Raw genomic sequence first — 21638 nt, 5'->3', positions numbered from 1 at the left:
AAATAAAAACTTTTTTTTTAATTGCCAAATGCACAGAAATGCAATTTAGTGAAAATTTCAAAAAAATTTCTCGGATTTTTGCCGCTTCGGCAAAACCAATCTTATATAACATCTCCATATATAGCGTCTTACTAATTATTACCAATATAATATTGGTCAGCTTTTTCGTCTATTTGTTATAAGAGTCAGAGGCTTACAATAAATACTTACTCTAATGATAAATATTCAAGATACAACCAAGTATTATCAATATATTGTTAATTTGTAGTACTAATAAAAGCTATACAAAAGATTTCTAAGACCTTTTTTGTATGTTTAAAAAAAGGTCAATGTCCACGGCTCAATTTTTGCCAAAGGGTCCTTCCTAAAGGGGTAAGTGGCTGTGCTGTGACTGATGTGACACCCTATGTCGGGTTTATACTTTCTCTACCTTACCTCTTGAAGTCACTCATAGCAGTATTGTGCAAATTTGACAGAATGCCAATAGCGCTCAACAGGTCCTTGCTGACACACTGATCGCATGTGTCTGGATGCTCTCTGCAATAGAGCAAGGATGATTAGTACTGTATTCAGACTTTGCTTCGTATCAATGTAGCAGTATAAAAAGCGCACAGCTTTTGCCATCCCCAATCATTCATTATCATAGTGCAATACTTCATTCAATAACCATGTCTCACAAGGAGAGGAACAGACACCGTCGCTCAGGTACATCCAGCTCCAGCCAATCAAATCAAATCCTTGCAAAGAATGTTTTCTTGCTCATGGACAGTCTCTGTGGATTGGAACATAATAGGCCCGAATGGGACACGGACGAGAAGTTAAGAGTTCAAAGTTTCTTGGCCAAGTTTGGTAACACAAGACATGTAATTCGGGATATACAGAAAGCATTAAAGGCAAAAAGCGATTGGGAAGGATGTATTGACTTGGAGAAGAAGAACCCACGTGCAGATGGCAATCATGACGCTTATCTCGCATGGGCTAATGAAGAACTGAGAAAAGTAACCTACCTTGTCAATCAAGACAGATTTGAAAGGTATAAGTCAGAATTCCCAGGAAATTATACACAAGAGGCAAGAAGAATCGCGAGAGCATTGCTAGACGATTATGGCATCCACATTCCCAGCGACCGTTTTCTTACAAGCAGTGAAATTCTCAACTGTACTTGGAAAGTAATGGGTTTACTTGACAAGCAACCAGCAGAAGGTCCGAGTGAATAAAGGCTCACAGAACGTTACATATGATGTACGTCGGCTACTTATGGATCACTTGAACAACTCCTAAAACTTATAATATATCTCTAGTAGTTATACAAATATCTCTAGTAGTTATACAACCTTCTGTGCTCTTGCATCTGGGATGACCAAGGTTTACCTTTTGTTCATTAGAATGATAGTTGCTTAACCATTCTGGTGCCTCCCTCTACTATTGAAGTGAATTTATACTATACAGTATTTTATTACATCACAACTCTGCCCTTAGAAAACGTTATCTGCAAAGCATATTATTGGTTTTTATCAAGCCAAGCAACTTGCAAAGCAGTGCATAAGTTTCAGATCCCCAAAGGCTGTAATATCACAAACAGCGTAAATAATGCGTGCTTCTGGTTACGAAGAGTGAACTCATATTATGTGACTTTCACTTGTACAAAAATGAATGCTAGTTCTGCTTTGACACAATGTACTTCTTACATTTTCATATCGTGAATGTGCGTCTGTCCTGCGATAAAAGATACCACAGCAATCAATCTAGTGTATAAGAAGTTCTACGTCCTTCCAAAGTTCACGCAATTTTTGGTCCGCCGATCTGCTGGGAGGCTGCTACATGAAGCGAAATAATAGATGCCCGTAGACTGAAGGGATGCGTAAGATATCATTCACTACGATATTATTCAAGGAACCTACCTCGTTTGCTCGTGGTAATATTCCAGAAGTTCGGAGTACCGCTCCATTCGTTGCCGTTTGTGACTTAAGACAAGGAACACACATGTCATCGCAACAGCTATGAAGATTCTCTTAAATAATCACGTATAATGTCGGCGAGGCGAGCTCACCCCCGAGAACAGAGAGCGCAGTAAGCACATACTGCCACGCTTCAACGCTTGTCAGCAGTCCCGGAGGATCGCTGCATACGTGTTCTTCATAGTTACAATATTGCTGATCATAAAGCAAGTATGGATGAGTCGTTCGAGAAAAGTCCTTAAGACTCACGAATAAGACTCACGGATAGGCACTCTCTATCGACTGTGCACGGTTCGCCCAACTCTTTCATCTTTTCACATATGGAGGTTGTCGTGCTACAGTATAGCTTGGGCCAGCTTGAAACGCAATTGTCTCGCATAACAGTAACGTTGTATGATGCATTATCGCGATTGTAGCCAACGTATTCCGTGCGCTCAAGGATACATGGCAAACCAACCGTCACATTGGCGTACCTAATAGTATGTATGTCTCATGAGACAACGTTCAACAGATAGTGAAATAAGCTGACACACATGCATGTGGACTTGAGACAAACAGATCCGTTTACGTTCCAGTGACTAAAGACGCCATTCCAGTTCTTTGACGCACTGCACTGGTAATCGCGGTCCATATCACAAGGCGCACCACTCGGAAGTGTCGGTCGACATCCCGATCCATTGTCGGGACAGAAAAAGCCGTGGTTGCATGTTGGCGGAAGTGGTTCATCTGGAGCGAAGCCGAAAGGGAATTCATCTTTCCGACATAACCTTTTCACACAAACCCCGGATGGTTTCGGAGCAACTGAAGACGTGGTCGAAATGCTCACTCCTGTAACAGTTTCCTGGGGAGACATTGAAGAACAGAAAGTTCTATCATCACAATCAGAAATGAATTTGTGTATCGAAGGGTCAACTCTGTCGTTGGACGGGGAACAAGAGCCACCTTCGGTTACAGAACCAGCCAACGAAATCCCAGAGAATGCGAGCGAGGTAACGAGAAATAGCGAAGCATTGTGCACGTTGAGAAAAAACATTCTTGTCCTTGATAGAAGTGCAACAAGCACGGTCTATGACGGGTCGAACGACCACGACGTGTCAGCCGAATTTCCCAAGTAACGGGGCCAAGTCAGCCGCACTGCGATACGAACCAACTTCATCCCTCAAGAATATAGACAAAGCACATAGCATCGTCTTGAACTCCGCTGTAATTGAATATAGGGGCGTTACCAACATGCAGACAAGAGGAATACGATTGATGCTTGCACAAGTCGTAGCCTTGGCAAGTTGGGACTCGGAGGAGGTAACTACGAAGATCATTACGTAAACATTGACTCCCACCACTATCGGTGCTTTGTGCAGCAGTCCACTCAAAGCCTTTACATTATCATCACAGCTTTTCACGCCACACTATACATCAAGTTCGTCGTATTTACTTTCCATCCATACTGAACCAACATCCGCAAAGGACGTGCAAGTGGGTCTTTATGATCTTAGGACATACTTATCAGTAACGTCTGTAGCTTTCCCTGGAGAACTCTGTTATGAACTTGTGATATGCTAGGAAGTAAACGTATAGGGACGTCAGAAATCGACCTGACTATAAAATATAACCATGGCACTTGTATGTGTGGATTTCCTTTTCTTTTCTATATTCAGAAAATAAAATAAAATAAAATATAAACTTTGCCTTGCTTAAAACAAGTAGATTGCTAGCGAATCCCGCTAGATTTGACATGTTGTCACTAATACAATACGATACACATAAATCGTTCTTCCTAGCATCAAACCTGGCGCAACGACTATCTTCTTCGCCTCTCTTATACACTCATCTCACCTAAGCAGTCTCTAGCGGACGAGCAATAAGCTTCTTTCCGCTAACCTTGTTTGCCTTCATCTGTTCAAGACCATCCACAATTCCAGCTAGACCATTCGGAAGTACCTCGACACGATTTGGCTACCATAGGATCCCATCAGTAATGTGAGCTGCCATGGATAGTAGAATTCACAAACCTTGATAGTCCCGTCCTCAAGTAAGCGTATCAGCTTGCTATAGAGACTTATACCAAGCTGTCGTGCTGCTGGAGCATGCACATTGCCGAAAACGGTATCAATAAGTGTCTTGTCCTTATACTTCCCTTTGTCGACTTTTGACGTAAGGATGATTACGAGTGTTCCGCCAGGCGAAAGCAAGTCCCACGCCTGATTCTGGGTATCCTCTTCCGAAACTGCATCGTAAATGAGTTCTATTGGCGTGCTGCTAAGAATCTCCTTGGCTTTGGCTGGCACATCCGCCTTACGGTCGATGATATGTGTCGCACCAATCGATTTCAGGTGGTCGGCATTGTGCAATGAAGCAGTTGTAATGATAGGTGAAAACCCAGAGAGCCTAGCCAGTTGAATAACTATTTTATAATAGAGTCAATACTTCTGTCCCTCAGAGCATATTTATAACGGTAGTTCTTACCGTACTGCCCGACGGATGTCGATCCTCCGAAAACGACAATCGGTTTTCCACGATATAAACCTTCACCACCGTCCTCCCACGCAGGCTTATACTTCTGGACACCGGTTGGTCTGTCACCGTAAAGTCCTACTGCGGCAGTTGCGAGGCCAAGTGGGACTGAGGCGGCCTCATCAAAAGAGATATCGGGAGGCAGCTGTATGGTAACCGATGTTAGAACGCGAGATACTGTGAGGGCAGCTTAATTCCTAACCTTCGCTGTTATCTCAGCTGGCACTATCGTATATTGCTGAAACGTTGCCTTGTCATTGGTGAAGTAGCCTTGATGGACACTACAGTGCAAGAACGTTAGAGCTATTGATGTTGGCTAAAGAAAACCTTACACTCGGTCTCCTTTCGCAAAATTCTGCACTCCTTCGCCAACTGCCTCAACAGTACCAGCAGAATCCGTTCCAAGGATGGCAGGATACTCGGTGATAAAGTAGTTATACGCCTGAATTTTCCAGTCGACAGGGTTCAAAGCGGTCGCATGGATCTTTACAAGGAGCTCTCCAGGGCCAGGTTTCGGAATCGACGTTTGCCTAACACGAAATTCGCCCTGTGCAGCTTCGAGGAACAGTGCCTTTTGCTCAGCCATCGTTAAGGGAATCGACAAGTGTGAGTAATGCTGGAACTTGCTATTGCATCATGACCTTATATAGGCTATTTTAGTCAAAGATAGTGATACCGGGAACGTTCTAGCAGTGCGTTATTAATGAGATTGTGGCAAAGGCGCCGATGGCTTAGTAAAAGTTCCTTGTGAGTTGTATTTTCGTCAGTCTCGCGCCTGTTGATGTCGTCTACTGGTGAAACAATCATCGAATGGCGTTAATAACCCGAGTATGGTGTGCAATGTACGAATTTTTTGACAAATGCAGTGATTTTCCGAGAACTGTTGGTGGTAGAACACGTCAGCACGTCGACAGATGTGCTCGGTTGGAAGTGCTTTACCAATTCTGGTAGCGATTGACGAACGGAAATATTTTCCATATTCGGACAGATATGTAAGCAACACGATCTTGGCCTTGGCTTGGGAACTTGAAAGATGCCATCGGTTACATCCTGCAGGTGTCATACTGGAGGATCCTGTTTAGGTACGCTGAGAAGTAAAACGTATGGGAATATACGTATGGGAATATCACGAATTGGCCCAACTGTAAATTATAATTATGGCATTTGTACGTGTGGGTCTCTTCTTTTCTTCTCTATATAATCCAGATTCAGAAATAAAAAAAAGGCGTTGCCTTGCTTTATACATAAAGTTTGCTTAGCGAATCCCGTTGGATTTGACACATTGTTAAAATACAATAAGATACACATATACTGTTATTCCCAGCATCAAACCTGGCGCAATGACTATCTTCTTCATCTTTCTTATACACTCATCTCATCTGATTCTCACCTAAGCGGTCTCTAGCGGACGAGCAATAAGCTTCTTTCCGCTAACCTTGTTTGCCTTCATCTGTTCAAGACCATCCACAATTCTGGCTAGACCATTCGGAAGTACCTCGACGCGATTTGGCTACCATAGCATTCCATCAGTAATGTGAGCGGCCATGGATGGTGGAATTCACAAACCTTGATAGTCCCGTCCTCAAGTAAGCGTGTCAGCTTGCTATAGAGGCTTATACCGAGTTGTCGAGCGGCTGGAGTGTGCACATTGCCGATGATGGTATCGATAAGTGTCTTGTCCTTATACTTCCCTTTGTCGACCTTTGACGCAAGGATGATTACGAGTGTTCCGCCGGTCGAAAGCAGGTTCCACGCCTGATTCTGGGTATCCTCTTCCGAAACTGCATCGTAAATGAGTTCTATTGGCGTGCTGCTAAGAATCTCCTTGGCTTTGGCTGGCACATCCGCCTTACGGTCGATGATATGTGTCGCACCAATCGATTTCAGGTGGTCGGCATTGTGCAATGAAGCAGTTGTAATGATAAGTGAAAACCCAGAGAGCCTAGCCAGTTGAATAACTATTTTGTAATAGAGTCAATACTTCTGTCCATCAGAGCATATTTATAACGGCAGTTCTTACCGTACTGCCCGACGGATGTCGATCCTCCGAAAACGACAATCGGTTTTCCACGATATAAACCTTCACCACCGTCCTCCCACGCAGGCTTATACTTCTGGACACCGGTTGGTCTGTCACCGTAAAGTCCTACTGCGGCAGTTGCGAGGCCGAGCGGGACTGAGGCGGCCTCATCAAAAGAGATATTGGAAGGCAGCTGTATGATAACCGATGTTAGAACGCGAGATACTGTGAAGACGATTCAATTCCTAACCTTCGCTGTTATCTCAGCTGGCACTGTCGTATACTGCTGAAACGTTGCCTTGTCATTGGTGAAGTAGCCTTGATGGACACTAAGGTGCAAAAACGTTAGGGCCATCGTTATAGGCTTAAGAGATCCTTACACTCGGTCTCCTTTCGCAAAATTCTGCACTCCTTCGCCAACTGCCTCAACAGTACCAGCAGAATCCGATCCAAGAATAGCAGGGTATTCGGTGATCAAGGGATAACCTGCCTGAATTTTCCAGTCGACAGGATTCAAAGCGGTCGCATGAATCTTTACAAGGAGCTCTCCAGGGCCAGGTTTCGGAATCGACGTTTGCCTAACACGAAATTCGCCCTGTGCAGCTTCGAGGAACAGTGCCTTTTGCTCAGCCATCGTTAAGATAATCGACGAGTGTGAGTAACGTTGGGAACTTGCTATTGCATCATGACTTTATAGATTATTTTAGTCAAAGACAATGACGCTGGGAACGTTCTAGCAGTGCGTTGTTATTATTAATGAGATTGTGGCAAAGGCGCCGATGGCTTAGTAAAAGCTCCTCGTTAGTTGCATCTTCGTCAGTCTCGCGCCTGTTGGTGCCATCAAATTACCGAATGGCGCTAATCACCCGAGTTTGGTGTGAAATGTACGGATTTTGTGACAAATGCACTGATTTTCCGAGATCTGTTGGTAAAACTTGTCATAACGACAACAGATTTCTTCGGAAGGTAGGTAGCTAGGTAGGTAAATAGGTAAATTCCCAGTAAAGTCCCTAAAAAGGTGACTATAATTCTGGTGGCGACTGACGAATGTAACTGCTTGCCATATTCGGACAGATACGTAAGCAACGCATGCACATTTGTAAATTTGAATTTTGTACCACCGAGGTCCGAGTCCCGGACTACTCACCAATTACTAGTTGCTACTTATTTACTAGCACTTTAGAAGTTGTGATATCGGTTCTTGATGAATAGGCAAGTGATTTATCGACTTGCATTAAATGATCAACTCGGGAGAAAACCCTTTTTTTTTTGGAGATGCTGATCGATCAGACATAGCTTTGCGAGTATGGACTTCGGGACTATGAACAAGTTCTCATCCTGTTATCACACCTCAAATCGACGATTCTGTACACTGCGGATCTATATTATCTCTCGGATAACAATCAGCTTATCACATTTCCTGATGCAGACGGTTACAGACCGGACCGGAACTAGGTTTTTTTGTGCCATGAACCAAGTCTCAAAGCGTCAATACATAGGCTGACACTATAGAGCTGGTTCTCATCTACCTCCATCCACACGAGACATAATCTACAATTTGTAGCAAATACACTCCGAGGACGTCCGGAATGTTGACTTTGCAGCGCAATAGAGCTTCGTCACTTGGACTACTTCTGTCTTCGAAGCCCACAAGCGGATCGACAACAAGGCGAGCAAGTGCTTCCTTTACTTCAAAGCTTGCTAGCCTCCCTTCCTGCCCTGCATTCTCTTCTGTGGCGGCTTCTGGACAAGATTTTGAGATATCTCGGCGTGCAAGAGTCACATCGGCTCCTTTCATTAGACGTAAAGGTGAATTTTCGGTATGCATTCAAGCTCATGGTGAGTGTTACTCATTGCTCCACATGTCTCGCTCAATCCTCATGTTGCTGCATCTCCGTAGGAGGCTACCAACCTCACCTCTGTACCGGCGAGCCTTTACCTCGACCACAAACAACCACTATCAGCAAATCTTTGTGTGAATCACCGCGTTTTTCTCCGACACAGGATTATACTGCTATACAAGGCGTCCCTCCTGATTTGTCCGGGGTCCCTCAACGGAAGACGATCCATACCATGCCAAAGGCTCCTCAGCTCTCTTTCCGCGCTCCCACAACGCAACCGAAGATGCTTCCTCTGCAATCTGGGGTATACTCACCAATTGCCAAGTCGCCAGTCACCCCTCAAATTCTGTCGTTCTCAGCTATGCCTAGTTCATCATATGACTTCCGGCCGCTAGCAGCAGCACAAGATGCTACGATCGCTGCAGTACTTGAACCCGATAGGCGATCGCCTCCCCCCGGTAGTCGACCTGTACTACGTCTCGTCTGCTCGACGGAGGACGAACACGTTTTGAGCGCACACTTACCGGGTTTCGCTCCGGAAATGGTCACTGTATCCACACGCAAGGAGGACAGGCTAGCCGTCGTCGCGGATCTATGGCATGCGGAGAGCAATTGTGTGTTCTTGTCCCTTTATCTATACTCCACCTTCTGTTCTGACTCATTTCTGACAAAAACATTTGAAATGCGCTAAACATGTAACCCACCATATGTGCATGCACCTTTTCCCGAAAATTTTCCCGATTATATCAGGTCATCACGAGTGGCTTGTCGTGTTCTCTTCACGCGACGCGAACGTGCTGCAGACGCGCGCTCAGTTCTCCGCCGACGGCATGCTTACTATCCATATTCCCCGTCGCAAAGGAAACTATTATTGGACTCGAAGCAGACTCCGTTGATCGGTCAAAGCTCTCGGACTTCTTATTGTCTTCTCTTTTCTGCGATTTTGGTTGTTTCTGCCTTATGTATTCACTGTGTATTGTTATTTTGTCCCATCGTACTTCCCGCTTTCGGCACGGTCTCTCTACGTATGCGCATCATAGCATGTTCAAAGTATGTTAATCAGATATTAAATCAGAAACATTGCATTTAGCATTACATGTGACATGACTATGAAGCTAGAAGAAGGGCGGAGATTGGCCAAAAGATGACCATTTAATGGATAATACAACGATAGTCCAGAATTCTGGGAGTGCTGTATGTACTACGCAGCTGTCATGGAATGTTGATTGGCATTGATGATTAGGAACTCAAGTCCAGCTTGAATAAGCAATAAAGAAGTGTCGGAGTCTTGCACACAGGGCATTTTGACGTCTGTATGACTTCACGTGAGATGCATCTGGATAGGGTTGATCGACCGCAACGGTTATATTAGAAGATAAACTGCACAATGTGAATGCAGGAACTTACTCATAACAGAAGACATGCCCGCAGAACGTCGCAGTCGTGTCGCAACATGGATCAACCTGACATATCCGGCAGTACAGCAGGGGTTTCCGTCCAGGGTTACTATGAAGACCAGCAGGATTCGGTGTTCCCGCTGATCCGACCTCGCGCTGATCCGAAGCTCGTGGCGAAGACAAAGGTATACCGTCATTAGGTTGTTCTCGGACATGCGCGTCTCCGGGTAGCGTGTCCAATGTTATAAAGCTCCGAAGCGGGTGTCCTTCCTCGGCAAATCGGGCCTCTGCTTCGTCGAGCGACTGCCCAACTGGCTTGCTGACCTGATGAATCGGCTCCAGGATTTCATCCGGCTCCGAGAACAGGTCTTCCTCGATGACCGTTGCTAGCGGCTCATCGGCCGCTATTGCTACTGGGTCTAATTCCTCTTCACCGGCTTTTGATTGGCTCGCAACTACACTGTCAGGTTCCTTATTCTCTTTTTCTTCTTTCCTCGGAACCGTTTGTCGTATCGGCGGTATTGGTGCCAAGAATCTTGTGTCCGTTTTCTCCGGTACGCCTACTGACCATGCACGAGAGCGCCTCGGGAAAGTAACACTCATAGGCGAGTTATTCGCAGACGGATGAAGCTCGAAGGGGTCTGCCAGTGGATCGAAGTCACTACCCGGTGTAGAAGGTGAGCACAGTTCCATCGCAACCTTTGTCAAATCTTCAGCAAGAAGAGTTGGCGGAGCTAAACATGTTATGTTGGCAACATTAATCAAGAAACAGAAGCTGCTTAAAGAAATTGCTTACATGGGAGCTCAGTAAGTTGCCTTGTAAAGTCACTTTCGTCATCGGCCCGGCTGGTCTTTCCTTCAAGATCCAACTCAAGCTCGTCCGCAGTAAGATACGTCATCGGAGTTTGGCAATGCTCGTTTTCAGATAGACTGTCGTACAAGAAATCTTCCGCGAGATGCTCAAATATACCATGGGAACTATCGGACTCCGAGTCACCGAAGTCAGTAGGCGAAATAGCGTTCAACGGGCGGCTTTGGGTGGTCTCTGGTATTGGGGGTAATGTTGGCGACAGGCTTAGTCGGCGCCTTCGCCGTCCCATGGCACGTTTATGCTGTTGAGCCTCAGGCGGAGTGTCTGCGATGAGAGGCACCAGCGATTCTGAATCGTACCCATCATCTTGTTCTTGTTCGAGCTCAGACTCGTCTGAGATAGTTGGAAGTCTCGAAAGCTGCGAGAAGGTGCGCGTGGTCATGATGCGAGATAGGTTTGCGGGACATGCTGGTGATGTAGGTCTGATTGCCTCAGAGTGCTGAGGACTGGGGAAATGCCGCATAACCTCCGGTAGGTCTCCTTCGTAGTGCCTCGAAGCTGGTGACGTTGATCGGTGCCGTGACTTGAAATTTGAGTGGCTTTCGTCGAGGTCAGCGTCTGCTAATTCCTGATGGATGCGCGGAGAGAAGGATCGGGCGCGAGACCATTCACTCGCATACCAACGGCGTCCAGCTCCCTTCTCACTAGATTTATCTGAGGCGGAATCCGAGGGAAGCGGGGCACATGCCTCCCACAGTGACGAAGACGAGGCGACCTCCGCGTCCGCAGATGAGGATAGCCTGTCTTGTGAGCTTCGATGAGATTCGTAGATCTGGGTCATCTCAGCGGGTACATCGCGACAATTAGAAGTACCGTGCAAGACATTCTTGGATTTCTGACGTGGCGAAGTCGTAATGTTCTGGTCGATGCATTCAGAATGCTACAAATGAATTATTCAAGGGCGGCCAGTAAGCTTGCTTCTGGCTACTCACATTCTCCAGACCGAATTTGACATTTCTCTCTGATGTCAAAGCAGATAGGTAAGGAGATTCAGCATGCAGAGAATCATCGAAGTCTTGTCTAGAGGTCGCCCCGTCCGACACTTCATACATGGTAAGCTGGAAGGGGGTCATATTCTGCAGGTCTTCCCTGTCACTGATACCTGTCAGCACGGACAAAGACGGAGAATGTGCTCTCAATGTTGGAGAAGGGACCGAAGACTCATTTATAGTAGTCTTACAAAGAATTTGTCAGATACGTTTTAATTAATAATAAGGACTAGTAAAATCGAATCTCAGAAACTAACAGTGGGTGAAAATCGCCTGCAATTCTGAGCCTTCTTCGATTTCCTGTTAGGGAGGCCCTGAGTTCCGTGAATTTCTTCTTTGTGCTATGTAACATAGAGAATGGAGATAAAGAATCGCCCGCCCATCAGAAGCAAAGACTCACTGATGCATGGCTCATACGATCCCGAAATCCCATTCTACACGCTCGACACTTCGGATGCTTCGGCGAGTCAAGAAGATGTCTGTTCAGGTCTTCTACAGAGTTGAACATCCGCCTGCATTCTCGACACGCTGTCGAATGAACAGCAGTAGCATGCTGAAGAGCAATCGCTTCAGCAAGGATGCTGCACTGATACAAACTCCGACAAGCTGGTACTCACGTCAAACAGCTCGTTGCGGTTGGAAAAATCTCTTGCACAAGAATGACAGTAGTGATGGCCCTTTGAGTCGATCTTGTGTTGATGAAGTGCTTGAGGAGTACTGAATGAACGTCCAGGACAGACTCCACAGGTGGGCATACTTTAGACACCTAGAATACTCTGACAAGGGTGAAAGGCAGCAGTCAAACGGCTGAGTCGCAGCAGGAGCGGAAAGTAAGCGGTGAGGGGCTAGGGACATAAGCGAGGCCGTCAAGCTCCTTCCGCACAGGTTAATATTAATATAGCATGCACAGAACCCTCACGTAGTACACGTTGTGATCACCACCGGATGCAGCAATTACTACAACATGTCAAGACAGCGTGTTTTAGCGGCTTCAAGTGTTGCTCTAGGGTTGACCGAGATCGTCTTAGGCATCCCGCTCTTTAAACAGTTTTTCGCGTCCCATTTGAGCGACGAAGCGAGTACATGACGCGCGCCCAGGTGAAAATGGAATTGACAAGCCCAGCTAGTGCGAGTTAGGTGATATTGACGGCAGAAGAAGTTGAGAGGCAAGACAGAAACAGAAACAGAAGGGAAGCAAGATAAGTAGGCTGTGCATGCTTCTTTCGGCTTGCTTTAGATCACATGTTCATTGGTTGCAGCTAGATAAAGACTCCTTCGGATATAACTGGCAGGATAAACTGTGCAAAGTCGATTTTACTGCTTGTTACAAGGCATAGCTTCAACTACGGTGTGCCTGTTGGATACTTGCAAAATGCAGTGCAAGGAACTGACAAGTTTCAAGAATGTCAGACATAAGGATACTCATGAGAGGAAGGACATAGCATCGCAATCAGTGATACATTGGCACATTGCTCGTAACCCGTATGGCGGCTCTGGTCGTGCGGCCGTTTTCTCGGCGACAAACCCAAATTACTATCCACACGCTCACTCTCTCGGTGCACCACGACCAACGCCAGCAAACTGGGGACGGAATTCGCCCGGAGCACCCTCCGGCTTGTCACGACGACGGTAATCGTCGCGGTCACCTCGAGGAGCACGGTAAGCACCTTCATTTCGAACCTGAGCTGGACGCGGCGGGCGAGCTTGTTTCTTGTAGGTCGATGGAACGATTTCCTGTGGTAGGTGGAGCCATTCACGGAGATATTCAACGCCCTCGGGAGTGGCAACGTAATAATACCACTGCCACGAAAACTGGGTATTTACGTAGCCCTTCGAGGTCAACGATTGCATGGCCTTGATAACCTCAAGGTTGGGTACGTCAAGGTCTTCATGCTTCGGTGCATTGTAATCCTTCTTCGCAACCATTACACCCTCTACAAAGAGAAGTGAGCAAGAGGACAGGAGTAAAGTCGAAACGCATAGTCGCACCTCGGAAGAGATTTTCATAGATCTTTTTTCTGTTCTCTTTTGAAATGATCATATTGACTCAAGTTTTGGCGTGCTAGGAGGCAAGGTCATTATTACAAACAAAAATGGCCATTAGATATACTCACTGCGTATAATGGGCGCACGAATCTCCCTGTAGAAACAAAAGAGCCATTAGCGATCCTCGTCCATCCAGACCACTCGATGACCATCCATCTCAAAACACCACAATTCCATCGTCTGCCAGCTATATCCGTATTCCAAACGCATGTATATAGCACGAACTAGTACTCACTGGAACGAAGAAGTCTGACGATAGGCAGGAAATACACCGAGTCGATGTGTGGACGATGGTTTCCTTTCCTCTGTCCACGCTAGGGACTGGCGTGGATAGGGGGATCCACGGTATCCATACTACGGATGAACTTTCCCACAGTATCCATACCAGTGGTTAAATTCCCACGGTTTCCGTGGTTTGCGTGGTTTCCAGTGTAGCATGTCACAGTAGCATAACAAAACATAGTTACTCACTCATTTGCCTGTCTGTCTTGCTAAAATCTTAAAGAAACACAAACCCTACATCATAATTATCCTATGTCTGAGGATCAGCCTCCTCTCCTTTCAAATTTTCCCTATGAGAAGTATTACATTTACAACATGACCAGAGTGCCAGTTACTCTGGATGCTTCTTCTCTCACGTTCTGATCACAGCCATCATAAGAAGCTCTTTGTATAGGGCTAGTAGTAGAAGCTCCTACAGTACAGCTATTGAGACCTAGACAAAGGATTCAGAAAACACTGTCTGTTACTGGGATGAGTGATGCTTGTCAGTAACAGTGTAGAAGGAACCTGAAGGCTCAGTGAGGGGACCCAGGCTACAACTATCCTACACAACAGAAATACAGAACACAAGTACTGGAATGTAGTCAGAACTTGCAGAACAGGCAGAGAGAGAGGGTGAGACAAGAGTAGAGTATATAGAGTGAGCCTAAGAGTACAGGACTACCTAGAGTAGATGAGATCAAGACTACAGGACCAGTCTGATCTTGTACACCTATATATACTAAACTACACAAGAGCACTCAGGGAGTATGAGCCACTAAGAATGATAAGCTATAAAGAATGAAAGAAAGGAATGTCAAAGATAAAGGTACAAAGAATGAAGGGATGGACAAAGGGTAAGAGACTATAGAATGAACAAAGAATGAAGGGGTGGTCAAAGGAATGGAATAATAAAGTAAGGAAGGGTAGTAGTAAGAGTTAGCATGTATATAGTCTATAGACAGTACCCCTGAGAGACAGAAGTCCTGAGTTCCAGTACAGAAGGGTGTAGAACCCTTAGAACTGAAGGTATAAGAGTAGAGAATTGTAACATTACCCTTCCTCTAAAACTAATTGTCCTGATTAGTGAACATAGGGCTCAGTTAGTAGCTTAGGCATAGGTCAGAACAGTAGGGCTTGGAAATCTGTGAGGCTGAGTTTGTACAGAGTACCAGGATGAAGCTGATAGAAATCTCAGATTGCTTTAGGAGTATAGGTAAGGTTCTTAGCAGGTTCCTAAGTACATTCCTCAACTAGGTATCCCTTCTAGTAGATAAGGAACTTGAGTTTTCTACACACTAGCTTAGCATCTGCTACATACTCTACTTTGTATTCTAGTTCAGAACTAATGAGTTCTGGTAGAGGTAGTAGGAGTCTTTGTTATAAAGGAAAACCTAGATTGTAGTACTGAGACAGTAGAACCTTGTTAAACACTGAGTGTATACACTTCTATGTTGCTAGAAGTTAGAGTTTGTAAGTAGAGGTACTAACCTTCTTTTCAATAACAAAGGGTCTGAAGCACTTGTTGTCCAACTTCTTTATTAGGCAATCTGTGGTTAGGTTAGTAGCTTCTAGTATAACTTTGTTACTAGACTAGTAATCCTTAGCTACAGACCTCTTCTAATTATAGTTCTACTTTATGACTTGTACTACCTTTTCTAAAAGAGCTTGTGTGTCCTCCCTGGTTCTGTACATCTGTTCTACAAAGTCTGTTACAGATTCAGAACTACTGTTCTAGTTCAGAACTGTCCTCTAGTATAAATGTCTCTCATAATTAAGGAAGAACAAGGACTATCCTATTGTAGAGTGTTACTAGTTATTGTGTATGAATTCTGTCAGAGCTAGCTATTCAGACTAATCTGATTACTAATGATTAATGAACATCTAGAGGTAAAGCTCAATCTTCTGATTGACTTACTCAGTTTGACTGTTAGTTTACAAGTAATATGTAGTAGAAGGGTTCCCTTGAATTCTAAGAAGTGTATACAAGTCCTGTATGAATTTCAACTTGAATTACAGTCTACAATTGTGAATGAGCTTCTAAGAGAGTCTGTGTAACTAGAAGACATAATCCTAATAGATACACACTATACCTTCAGAAGTAAGTTCTGTTTGAGTTGGAACTGTGTAGACTTGCTTAAAGAATCAGTCAACAATTACACAGATAGTATTGTAACCCTGAGACTCAGGTAGCTTACTAATCAGGTCTACTAAGACTTCTTCTTAAGAGTGATCCAGGATTTAATACAAATGTAGAGGAGTCTGAACCCTTGTCTGGTAGGCCTTAGTCTGTTAGTACATATTGTAACTAGTTATGTACTTTAGGATTTCCCTCTACATTCTAGGCTACTAGTAGTTCTGAGTAATGAGTTCCTGTGTTTTGTGTCAGCCTAGATGTTCTACAGTCAGATTGTTATAATAAGCTTAGACAATGTCCTTCTACAGCTTCTGATTCTTCAGAACATACAGTCAGTCTTCTTAGTAAACCTATCTATCCTCATCCTCCTCCTAATCCCTAGCCTACTTCTCTAGTTGCTTTACTACAACCTAGTCTTATGTGTGTCTTAGAGCTTACTGTATGTAGGTGACAAAGTCAACATTCTTAGATTTGAGTCAGATCTCTTAAATTGTCTTAGACACAAAACAGGAATTGTCTAGGAGAACAAGATTTTTGTTATTATTCTCCCCCCCTTTTATAACCTACTTGTCTTAAGAGTAAATCAGTTTTCATTATTTGTATTCTGGGTTTGTAAGTTAGTACAAAGTTATAGTCTTACAGTTTTAACATCTAGCAGGCTTAGTAGTAGTTAAGCTTCTGAGGTGCCTGGAAGTACTAGAGATTAAGGTAATTACTCTAAATCTCAAACTTCTATATAGTATTAAGGAGATATTAATACTACTCCTCTAGGGAATAGACAATTACAAAGAGTTCCTTATTATAGATAGAGTAGTTCTGTTCTGTTACAGAGAGGGATTCTAATTGGAACACTATTAGACACTACTTTCTGTTAATGAACTAGAACAGTACTACTCTATTTGTAAAGTTAGAAGAGTTAGCTTTGACTCAGAACTTGTTTACAACTGTCAGAACTACTAATACAGACTTACTAGTAATAACCTACTTTAGAGACTCAATAGTACTAAAGTCTTGAATAAAGTATTAGTAGTAGTTTACAAACCTAAGGAATGCTTGGACCTGTTTTAGGTTCTGAGGTTGTAGCTAGTTCCAAACTACAGTTACCTTTACTGGATTCATACAGACCTCTCCTCTACTAATTACAAAGCTCAGATAATCTACTGACTCTTGTGTAAAAGAGTACTTTACTTCTTAGAGGAATAGTTTATTATCTTAGAACTGTTATAGAACTGCTCAGATCAGTCAGTAATAGTGCTCAACTGTCTGAGTAAAGATCAGAATGTTATCCAGATACATACTAACATACTCTGAGTCAATCAGATCTGTAAGAATGTGATTCATGAATGACTAGAATGTTATAAGTGAGTTAGTTAGTCTAAAGAACATTATAGTTGGTTTGTACAATCTGTGATTAGTTTAGAACACAGCCTTCTACTCATCTCTGTCTCAGATCCAAATATTATTGTATCTTTATCAAACATTCAACTTAGTGAAAACTCTAAATGTATGTGTCTTATTAATGAGCTCTTGAATCAGAGGGAGTAGGTACTTGTTTTTAACAGTACCCTTATTAAGACAACAATAATTCTGGACTAGGTAGAGCTTCCTATCTTTCTTTTTGATGAAGAAGAAAGGGGAGACTATAAGAGACTTTAAGGGTCAGATCTAACTATTCTGAAGATTTTCCTGAAGGAACTCATTAAGTACCTCCTACTTGTCTCTGTTGAGTAGGTAGACCTTACAATCCTTAGGTTGGAAACTCTTAGTCAATTCAATTGTATAGTCCTAGAAACAGTATTTGGGAAGCTAGTCAAATTCCTCTTTACTAAAGACTTTAGGGAACTCTCAGACAAAATCTAGCAGGCTAAGTCTATGTACATTCTAGAGTAGAGCTGTTCTAAGAGGGTTCTAGACTGGTTCTGTCTTAGACATCCTTCAGATTGACTCTGTTCTACCTTGACTAGAATATGTATCTACATATCTATCCTAGTTGAAGAAGAACAACTAGTCACCTTTATTAGAACTATTAGTAACATTGAAAGTGTTTGTATCTACTCAGAACAGTAGTGTAAGGTAACTGTAAGACTCAGGACACTAATTGAATGTGAGTGTCTACTCTAACTAGTTAATAGTAGGGTTGTGAGCCTTAAGTCATTTAAATCTGATAAAAATGTCTGTCTTTCTAAGGTTGGTAACTCTAAACTCAATACTTTCCTTATAATCCTAAATGGTCATCCATAGTTAGACAAACTTAGTGATTCAATTATTCTAGTTTAGGGTTCTGTCTGTATTGTATACTAGGATTGGAAGTAGAACACATTAAGTAGGAAGGTAGTGTTCCTATATAAAGGCCTTATTAATGTACAAACTAGTGTATCTACTGTCTACTAGAACTATTGTTCAGATCTGAGAGGATCCTAAGAAGGGAGCTAAGAGGACAGGGACCTGGAGCTAGTGTCTAGAATGTTCTTAGATGAACTACTACTTGTTTTAAAGGGAACATACAGCTTATACAGTCTTATTGTCTAAGAGGGTAAGTATATGTGCTAACATTTCCTTATTAACCTCTCTCTTTTAACAAGGACAGACCTATGTTCTTAGCTGTGAACTCAGCTGAGACTATCCCTATATAATACTATAGACAAACTACTAAGTAGTAAACAGGGTGTTATGATCCTCTACTCTCTTACCTTCAGTTCTAAGGGTTCTACACCCTTCTGTACTAGAACTTAGGACTTCTGTCCCTCAGAGACACTGTCTATAGACTATATACATACTGACTCTTACTACTACCCTTCCTTACTTCATTATTCCATTCCTTTGACCACTCCTTCATTCTCTGTTCATTCTATAGTCTCTTACCCTTTGTCTATCCCTTCATTCTTTGTACCTTTATCTTTGACATTCCTTTCTTTCATTCTTTGTAGCTTATCATTCTTAGTGGCTCATACTCTCTGAGTGCTCTTGTGTAGTTTAGTATATATAAGTATACAAGATTAGACTAGTCTTGTAGTCTTAATCTTGTCTACTCTAGATAGTCCTGTACTCTTAGACTTACTCTATATACTCTACTCTTGTCTCACTCTCTCTCTCTACCTGTTCTGCAAGTTCTGACTACATTCTAGTACTTGTGTTCTGTATTTCTGTTGTGTAGGATAGTTGTAGCCTAGGTCCCCTTACTAAGCCTTCAGGTCCCCTCTACACTGTTACTAACACAGGGCTAGGTAGTGTTCTAAACATTCTAAGATCTTAGAACACAGAAGTAGTAGGTCAGATTGTGTAGATTTAAACTTGGATGAAGTGTAAAGAGAAGAATCAAAAGAATTAGGAGAAATAGGAGAACTATCTACTTTTGTTTTCAACTTTTTTCTTTCTAATAAATAATTTTGTTGATTTATTTTTTCTACTTTTTCTGCTTTTTCTACTTTATTTACTTCTAATCCTATAGTGTCTATTGAATCAAAAGTAGCTATTAAAAAATCTGAGTCATAGCCCTTCAGTACTACATTTACTGTTAAGTCTCTACAAAATCCTAGGGTACATAGTCAGGGTCTAAGAGTTCTAAGATAACTTCTGGATTTGTGGAAAAGGCTTCTTACTACAAATCCTACTTGTCACTCATTATCACTCTAATGACCTGACAGATGTACTGTCACTTCTATAGACAGTCCTTAATTTAGTGCTCTAACTTTCTATAAGTAAAGTATACTTCTTACTTTTAGGCTTCTCTAATGTCTATTAGAACAGATTGATTGTAAATTATAGGCAGATTAATCTGAGGGCTCAGAACTGTTAGAGCTAAACACATGTGTAAGCATTCTGTACAGACTTGACACATCTAAGCTACAGCTTAGTTGAAGGAAATAGTGTGTATCTTCTACTCAGTGTAAGTAACTAGTTCTAACATTATTCTGAGAATCTTATTAACCAGTTCTGGGTGAAGAGCTTTTTCAAGTATTCTAATAAGGACATTATCAAACCTGAGTATAAATCCTGCCTTCTAGGCCAGAATATTGAACTCCTGAAAGAAGGCATTAGTAGAATGTTTACCCTGTTACAGAGACACAAGCTTGTTCTACATATTATACTTCTTATTTAGATTAATGAAGGAAGTATAAAGCTACCCTATGAATTCTGAATACAACTTATTGTTCTAAAGTCAGATCAGGCTTCCAATCTAATAACCTTTGATCCAGTTCTAGGCCCAGGTAACTGTGTTGCCTTCCTTTATAAAGGAGAGGATAAATAGGATACAATTAAGATCTAAGGATAGATTAGTTAAAGTAGTAGTTATGTATAGTTTGACTTAGTACTAGAAGTCCTTAAAGTGCTACCCATTAAAGTCTGAAGGGCAGGCTACATACACTTTCTTTCTGAAACAGGTTGTAACTTCTAGAACAATTAGAACAGGTTCTAAAGAGGCTAAGAGTATGTAGTTAGTAAAGGCCTCTTAAATAGAGGTCTACACATATTAAGCTAGTTCTACTTGTAACTGCTGATCTGGTAGGACAGTAGGGGTAGCAGTTAGTATAGGAGGGTCCATGTTTACACTATAAAGGAATCAGTACTAAACTAAAAGGGGTAATGAATAGAAGAGGGGTGGTAAAAGTTTAAAAGGGTTTAGAAAGTTTAAAATTTAAAAATGTAAAAGGGGTTCATCCAGATAAACATGAATACTATCTGCTAATCTAATAGGTGCTGATAGACAGCTGGGCATATAACAAGAGCAATTCTATAATAAAGAATATTAGTATTGTTAATATAATTAATGTGAAAAACTTACAATTGGTTGAGTATTTAGTAAAGCCAGTTCAGATGAAGTTGCTTGGAATTGTCAGCATTGTTACAATTCTCTACTCTCATACCTTCAGTTCCAAGGGTTCTGCACCCTTCTGTACCAGAACTCAGGACTTCTGTCCTTTGAGAGTACTGTCTATAAACTATATGTATACTGACTCTTACTACTACCCTTCCTTACTTCATTATTCCATTCCTTTGACCACCCCTTCATTCTTTGTTCATTCTATAGTCTCTTACCCTTTGTCCATCCCTTTATTCTTTGTACCTTTATCTTTGACATTCCTTTCTTTCATTCTTTGTAGCTTATCATTCTTAGTGGCTCATACTCTCTGAGTACTCTTGTATAGTTTAGTATATATAAGTATATAAGATTAGACTGGTCCTGTAGTCTTAATCTTGTCTACTCTAGGTAGTCCTGTACTCTTAGGCTCACTCTATATACTCTACTCTTGTCTCACCCTCTCTCTCTGTCTGTTCTACAAGTTCTGACTATGTTCTAGTGTTTACATTCTGTATTTCTGTTGTGTAGGATAGTTGTAGCCTGGGTCCCCTTACTGAGCCTTTAGGTTCCTTCTACACTGTCACTAACATTAGATCAAGACTACCTATTACCACTCTATAACTCTCCTATGTTTTGAGCATTAGTACTCACTGTTGTGTTGATCTCTTTTCTTTGTCCCAATACTGATTCCAGATTCAGCAATCCAAGCTGCTAGTAGTATTATTTAATACTGGGCCAATTGTGAGCTAAAGCACCCTAGTTTAGCTAGGATGGGTCTGGATTTTTGCTCAGCTCCAGGTATTTTT

The 21638-nt window shown here is 42.6% G+C and overlaps 7 protein-coding genes across 7 annotated transcripts; 1 reads left to right on the top strand and 6 right to left on the bottom strand.

Moving 5' to 3' along the window:
• Positions 1 to 1897: 1897 nt before the first annotated feature.
• FOMMEDRAFT_131804 (uncharacterized protein) lies at positions 1898 to 2991 on the bottom strand (the record flags this gene model as incomplete). Its single annotated transcript, XM_007263278.1, has 5 exons — positions 1898 to 1998; positions 2051 to 2153; positions 2221 to 2431; positions 2492 to 2759; positions 2820 to 2991. 5 exons carry the CDS (start codon positions 2989 to 2991, stop codon positions 1898 to 1900), a joined length of 855 nt encoding a protein of 284 aa, XP_007263340.1.
• A 651-nt stretch (positions 2992 to 3642) lies between these two features.
• On the bottom strand, positions 3643 to 5135 carry FOMMEDRAFT_103137 (GroES-like protein). Its single transcript, XM_007263277.1, has 5 exons — positions 4802 to 5135; positions 4672 to 4750; positions 4422 to 4614; positions 3968 to 4359; positions 3643 to 3911 (listed from the first exon to the last, which is right to left on the bottom strand). The coding sequence occupies exons 1-5, from the start codon at positions 5053 to 5055 to the stop codon at positions 3792 to 3794; spliced, it is 1038 nt and encodes a 345-aa protein (XP_007263339.1). The 5' UTR covers positions 5056 to 5135; the 3' UTR covers positions 3643 to 3791.
• A 137-nt stretch (positions 5136 to 5272) lies between these two features.
• Positions 5273 to 5532, bottom strand: FOMMEDRAFT_152426 (uncharacterized protein; the record flags this gene model as incomplete). Its single annotated transcript, XM_007263276.1, has 2 exons — positions 5273 to 5349; positions 5409 to 5532. 2 exons carry the CDS (start codon positions 5530 to 5532, stop codon positions 5273 to 5275), a joined length of 201 nt encoding a protein of 66 aa, XP_007263338.1.
• A 195-nt stretch (positions 5533 to 5727) lies between these two features.
• On the bottom strand, positions 5728 to 7123 carry FOMMEDRAFT_144849 (GroES-like protein; the record flags this gene model as incomplete). The annotated part of the gene is made up of 5 exons (XM_007263275.1): positions 5728 to 5979; positions 6036 to 6427; positions 6490 to 6682; positions 6740 to 6818; positions 6870 to 7123. The coding sequence occupies 5 exons, from the start codon at positions 7121 to 7123 to the stop codon at positions 5860 to 5862; spliced, it is 1038 nt and encodes a 345-aa protein (XP_007263337.1). The 3' UTR covers positions 5728 to 5859.
• A 1568-nt stretch (positions 7124 to 8691) lies between these two features.
• On the top strand, positions 8692 to 9226 carry FOMMEDRAFT_75640 (uncharacterized protein; the record flags this gene model as incomplete). The annotated part of the gene is made up of 2 exons (XM_007263274.1): positions 8692 to 8944; positions 9081 to 9226. The coding sequence occupies 2 exons, from the start codon at positions 8692 to 8694 to the stop codon at positions 9224 to 9226; spliced, it is 399 nt and encodes a 132-aa protein (XP_007263336.1).
• Positions 9227 to 9733: 507 nt separating this feature from the next.
• FOMMEDRAFT_152423 (uncharacterized protein) lies at positions 9734 to 12442 on the bottom strand (the record flags this gene model as incomplete). The annotated part of the gene is made up of 7 exons (XM_007263273.1): positions 9734 to 10461; positions 10524 to 11478; positions 11531 to 11773; positions 11845 to 11928; positions 11988 to 12140; positions 12205 to 12304; positions 12369 to 12442. The coding sequence occupies 7 exons, from the start codon at positions 12440 to 12442 to the stop codon at positions 9734 to 9736; spliced, it is 2337 nt and encodes a 778-aa protein (XP_007263335.1).
• Positions 12443 to 13132: 690 nt separating this feature from the next.
• FOMMEDRAFT_75799 (uncharacterized protein) lies at positions 13133 to 13628 on the bottom strand (the record flags this gene model as incomplete). The annotated part of the gene is made up of 2 exons (XM_007263272.1): positions 13133 to 13521; positions 13577 to 13628. The coding sequence occupies 2 exons, from the start codon at positions 13626 to 13628 to the stop codon at positions 13133 to 13135; spliced, it is 441 nt and encodes a 146-aa protein (XP_007263334.1).
• Between the last annotated feature and the right edge of the window lie 8010 nt (positions 13629 to 21638).

This window comes from Fomitiporia mediterranea, assembly GCF_000271605.1.
Source record: "Fomitiporia mediterranea MF3/22 unplaced genomic scaffold FOMMEscaffold_2, whole genome shotgun sequence".
In the NCBI taxonomy this organism is placed as follows: Eukaryota; Fungi; Basidiomycota; class Agaricomycetes; order Hymenochaetales; family Hymenochaetaceae; genus Fomitiporia; species Fomitiporia mediterranea.
This window is presented reverse-complemented; position numbering and strand designations above follow the sequence as displayed.

Excerpts from the sequence above, each read along its gene's own strand:
- FOMMEDRAFT_103137 (XM_007263277.1), bottom strand. The coding sequence starts at position 5,055 with ATGGCTGAGCAAAAGGCACTGTTCCTCGAAGCTGCACAGGGCGAATTT. Across the intron at positions 4,360-4,421 it reads GACATCCGTCGGGCAGTACG|TTATTCAACTGGCTAGGCTC; the intron begins GTAAGAACTACC and ends ATTATAAAATAG. Across the intron at positions 3,912-3,967 it reads TTGAGGACGGGACTATCAAG|CCAAATCGTGTCGAGGTACT; the intron begins GTTTGTGAATTC and ends ATCCTATGGTAG.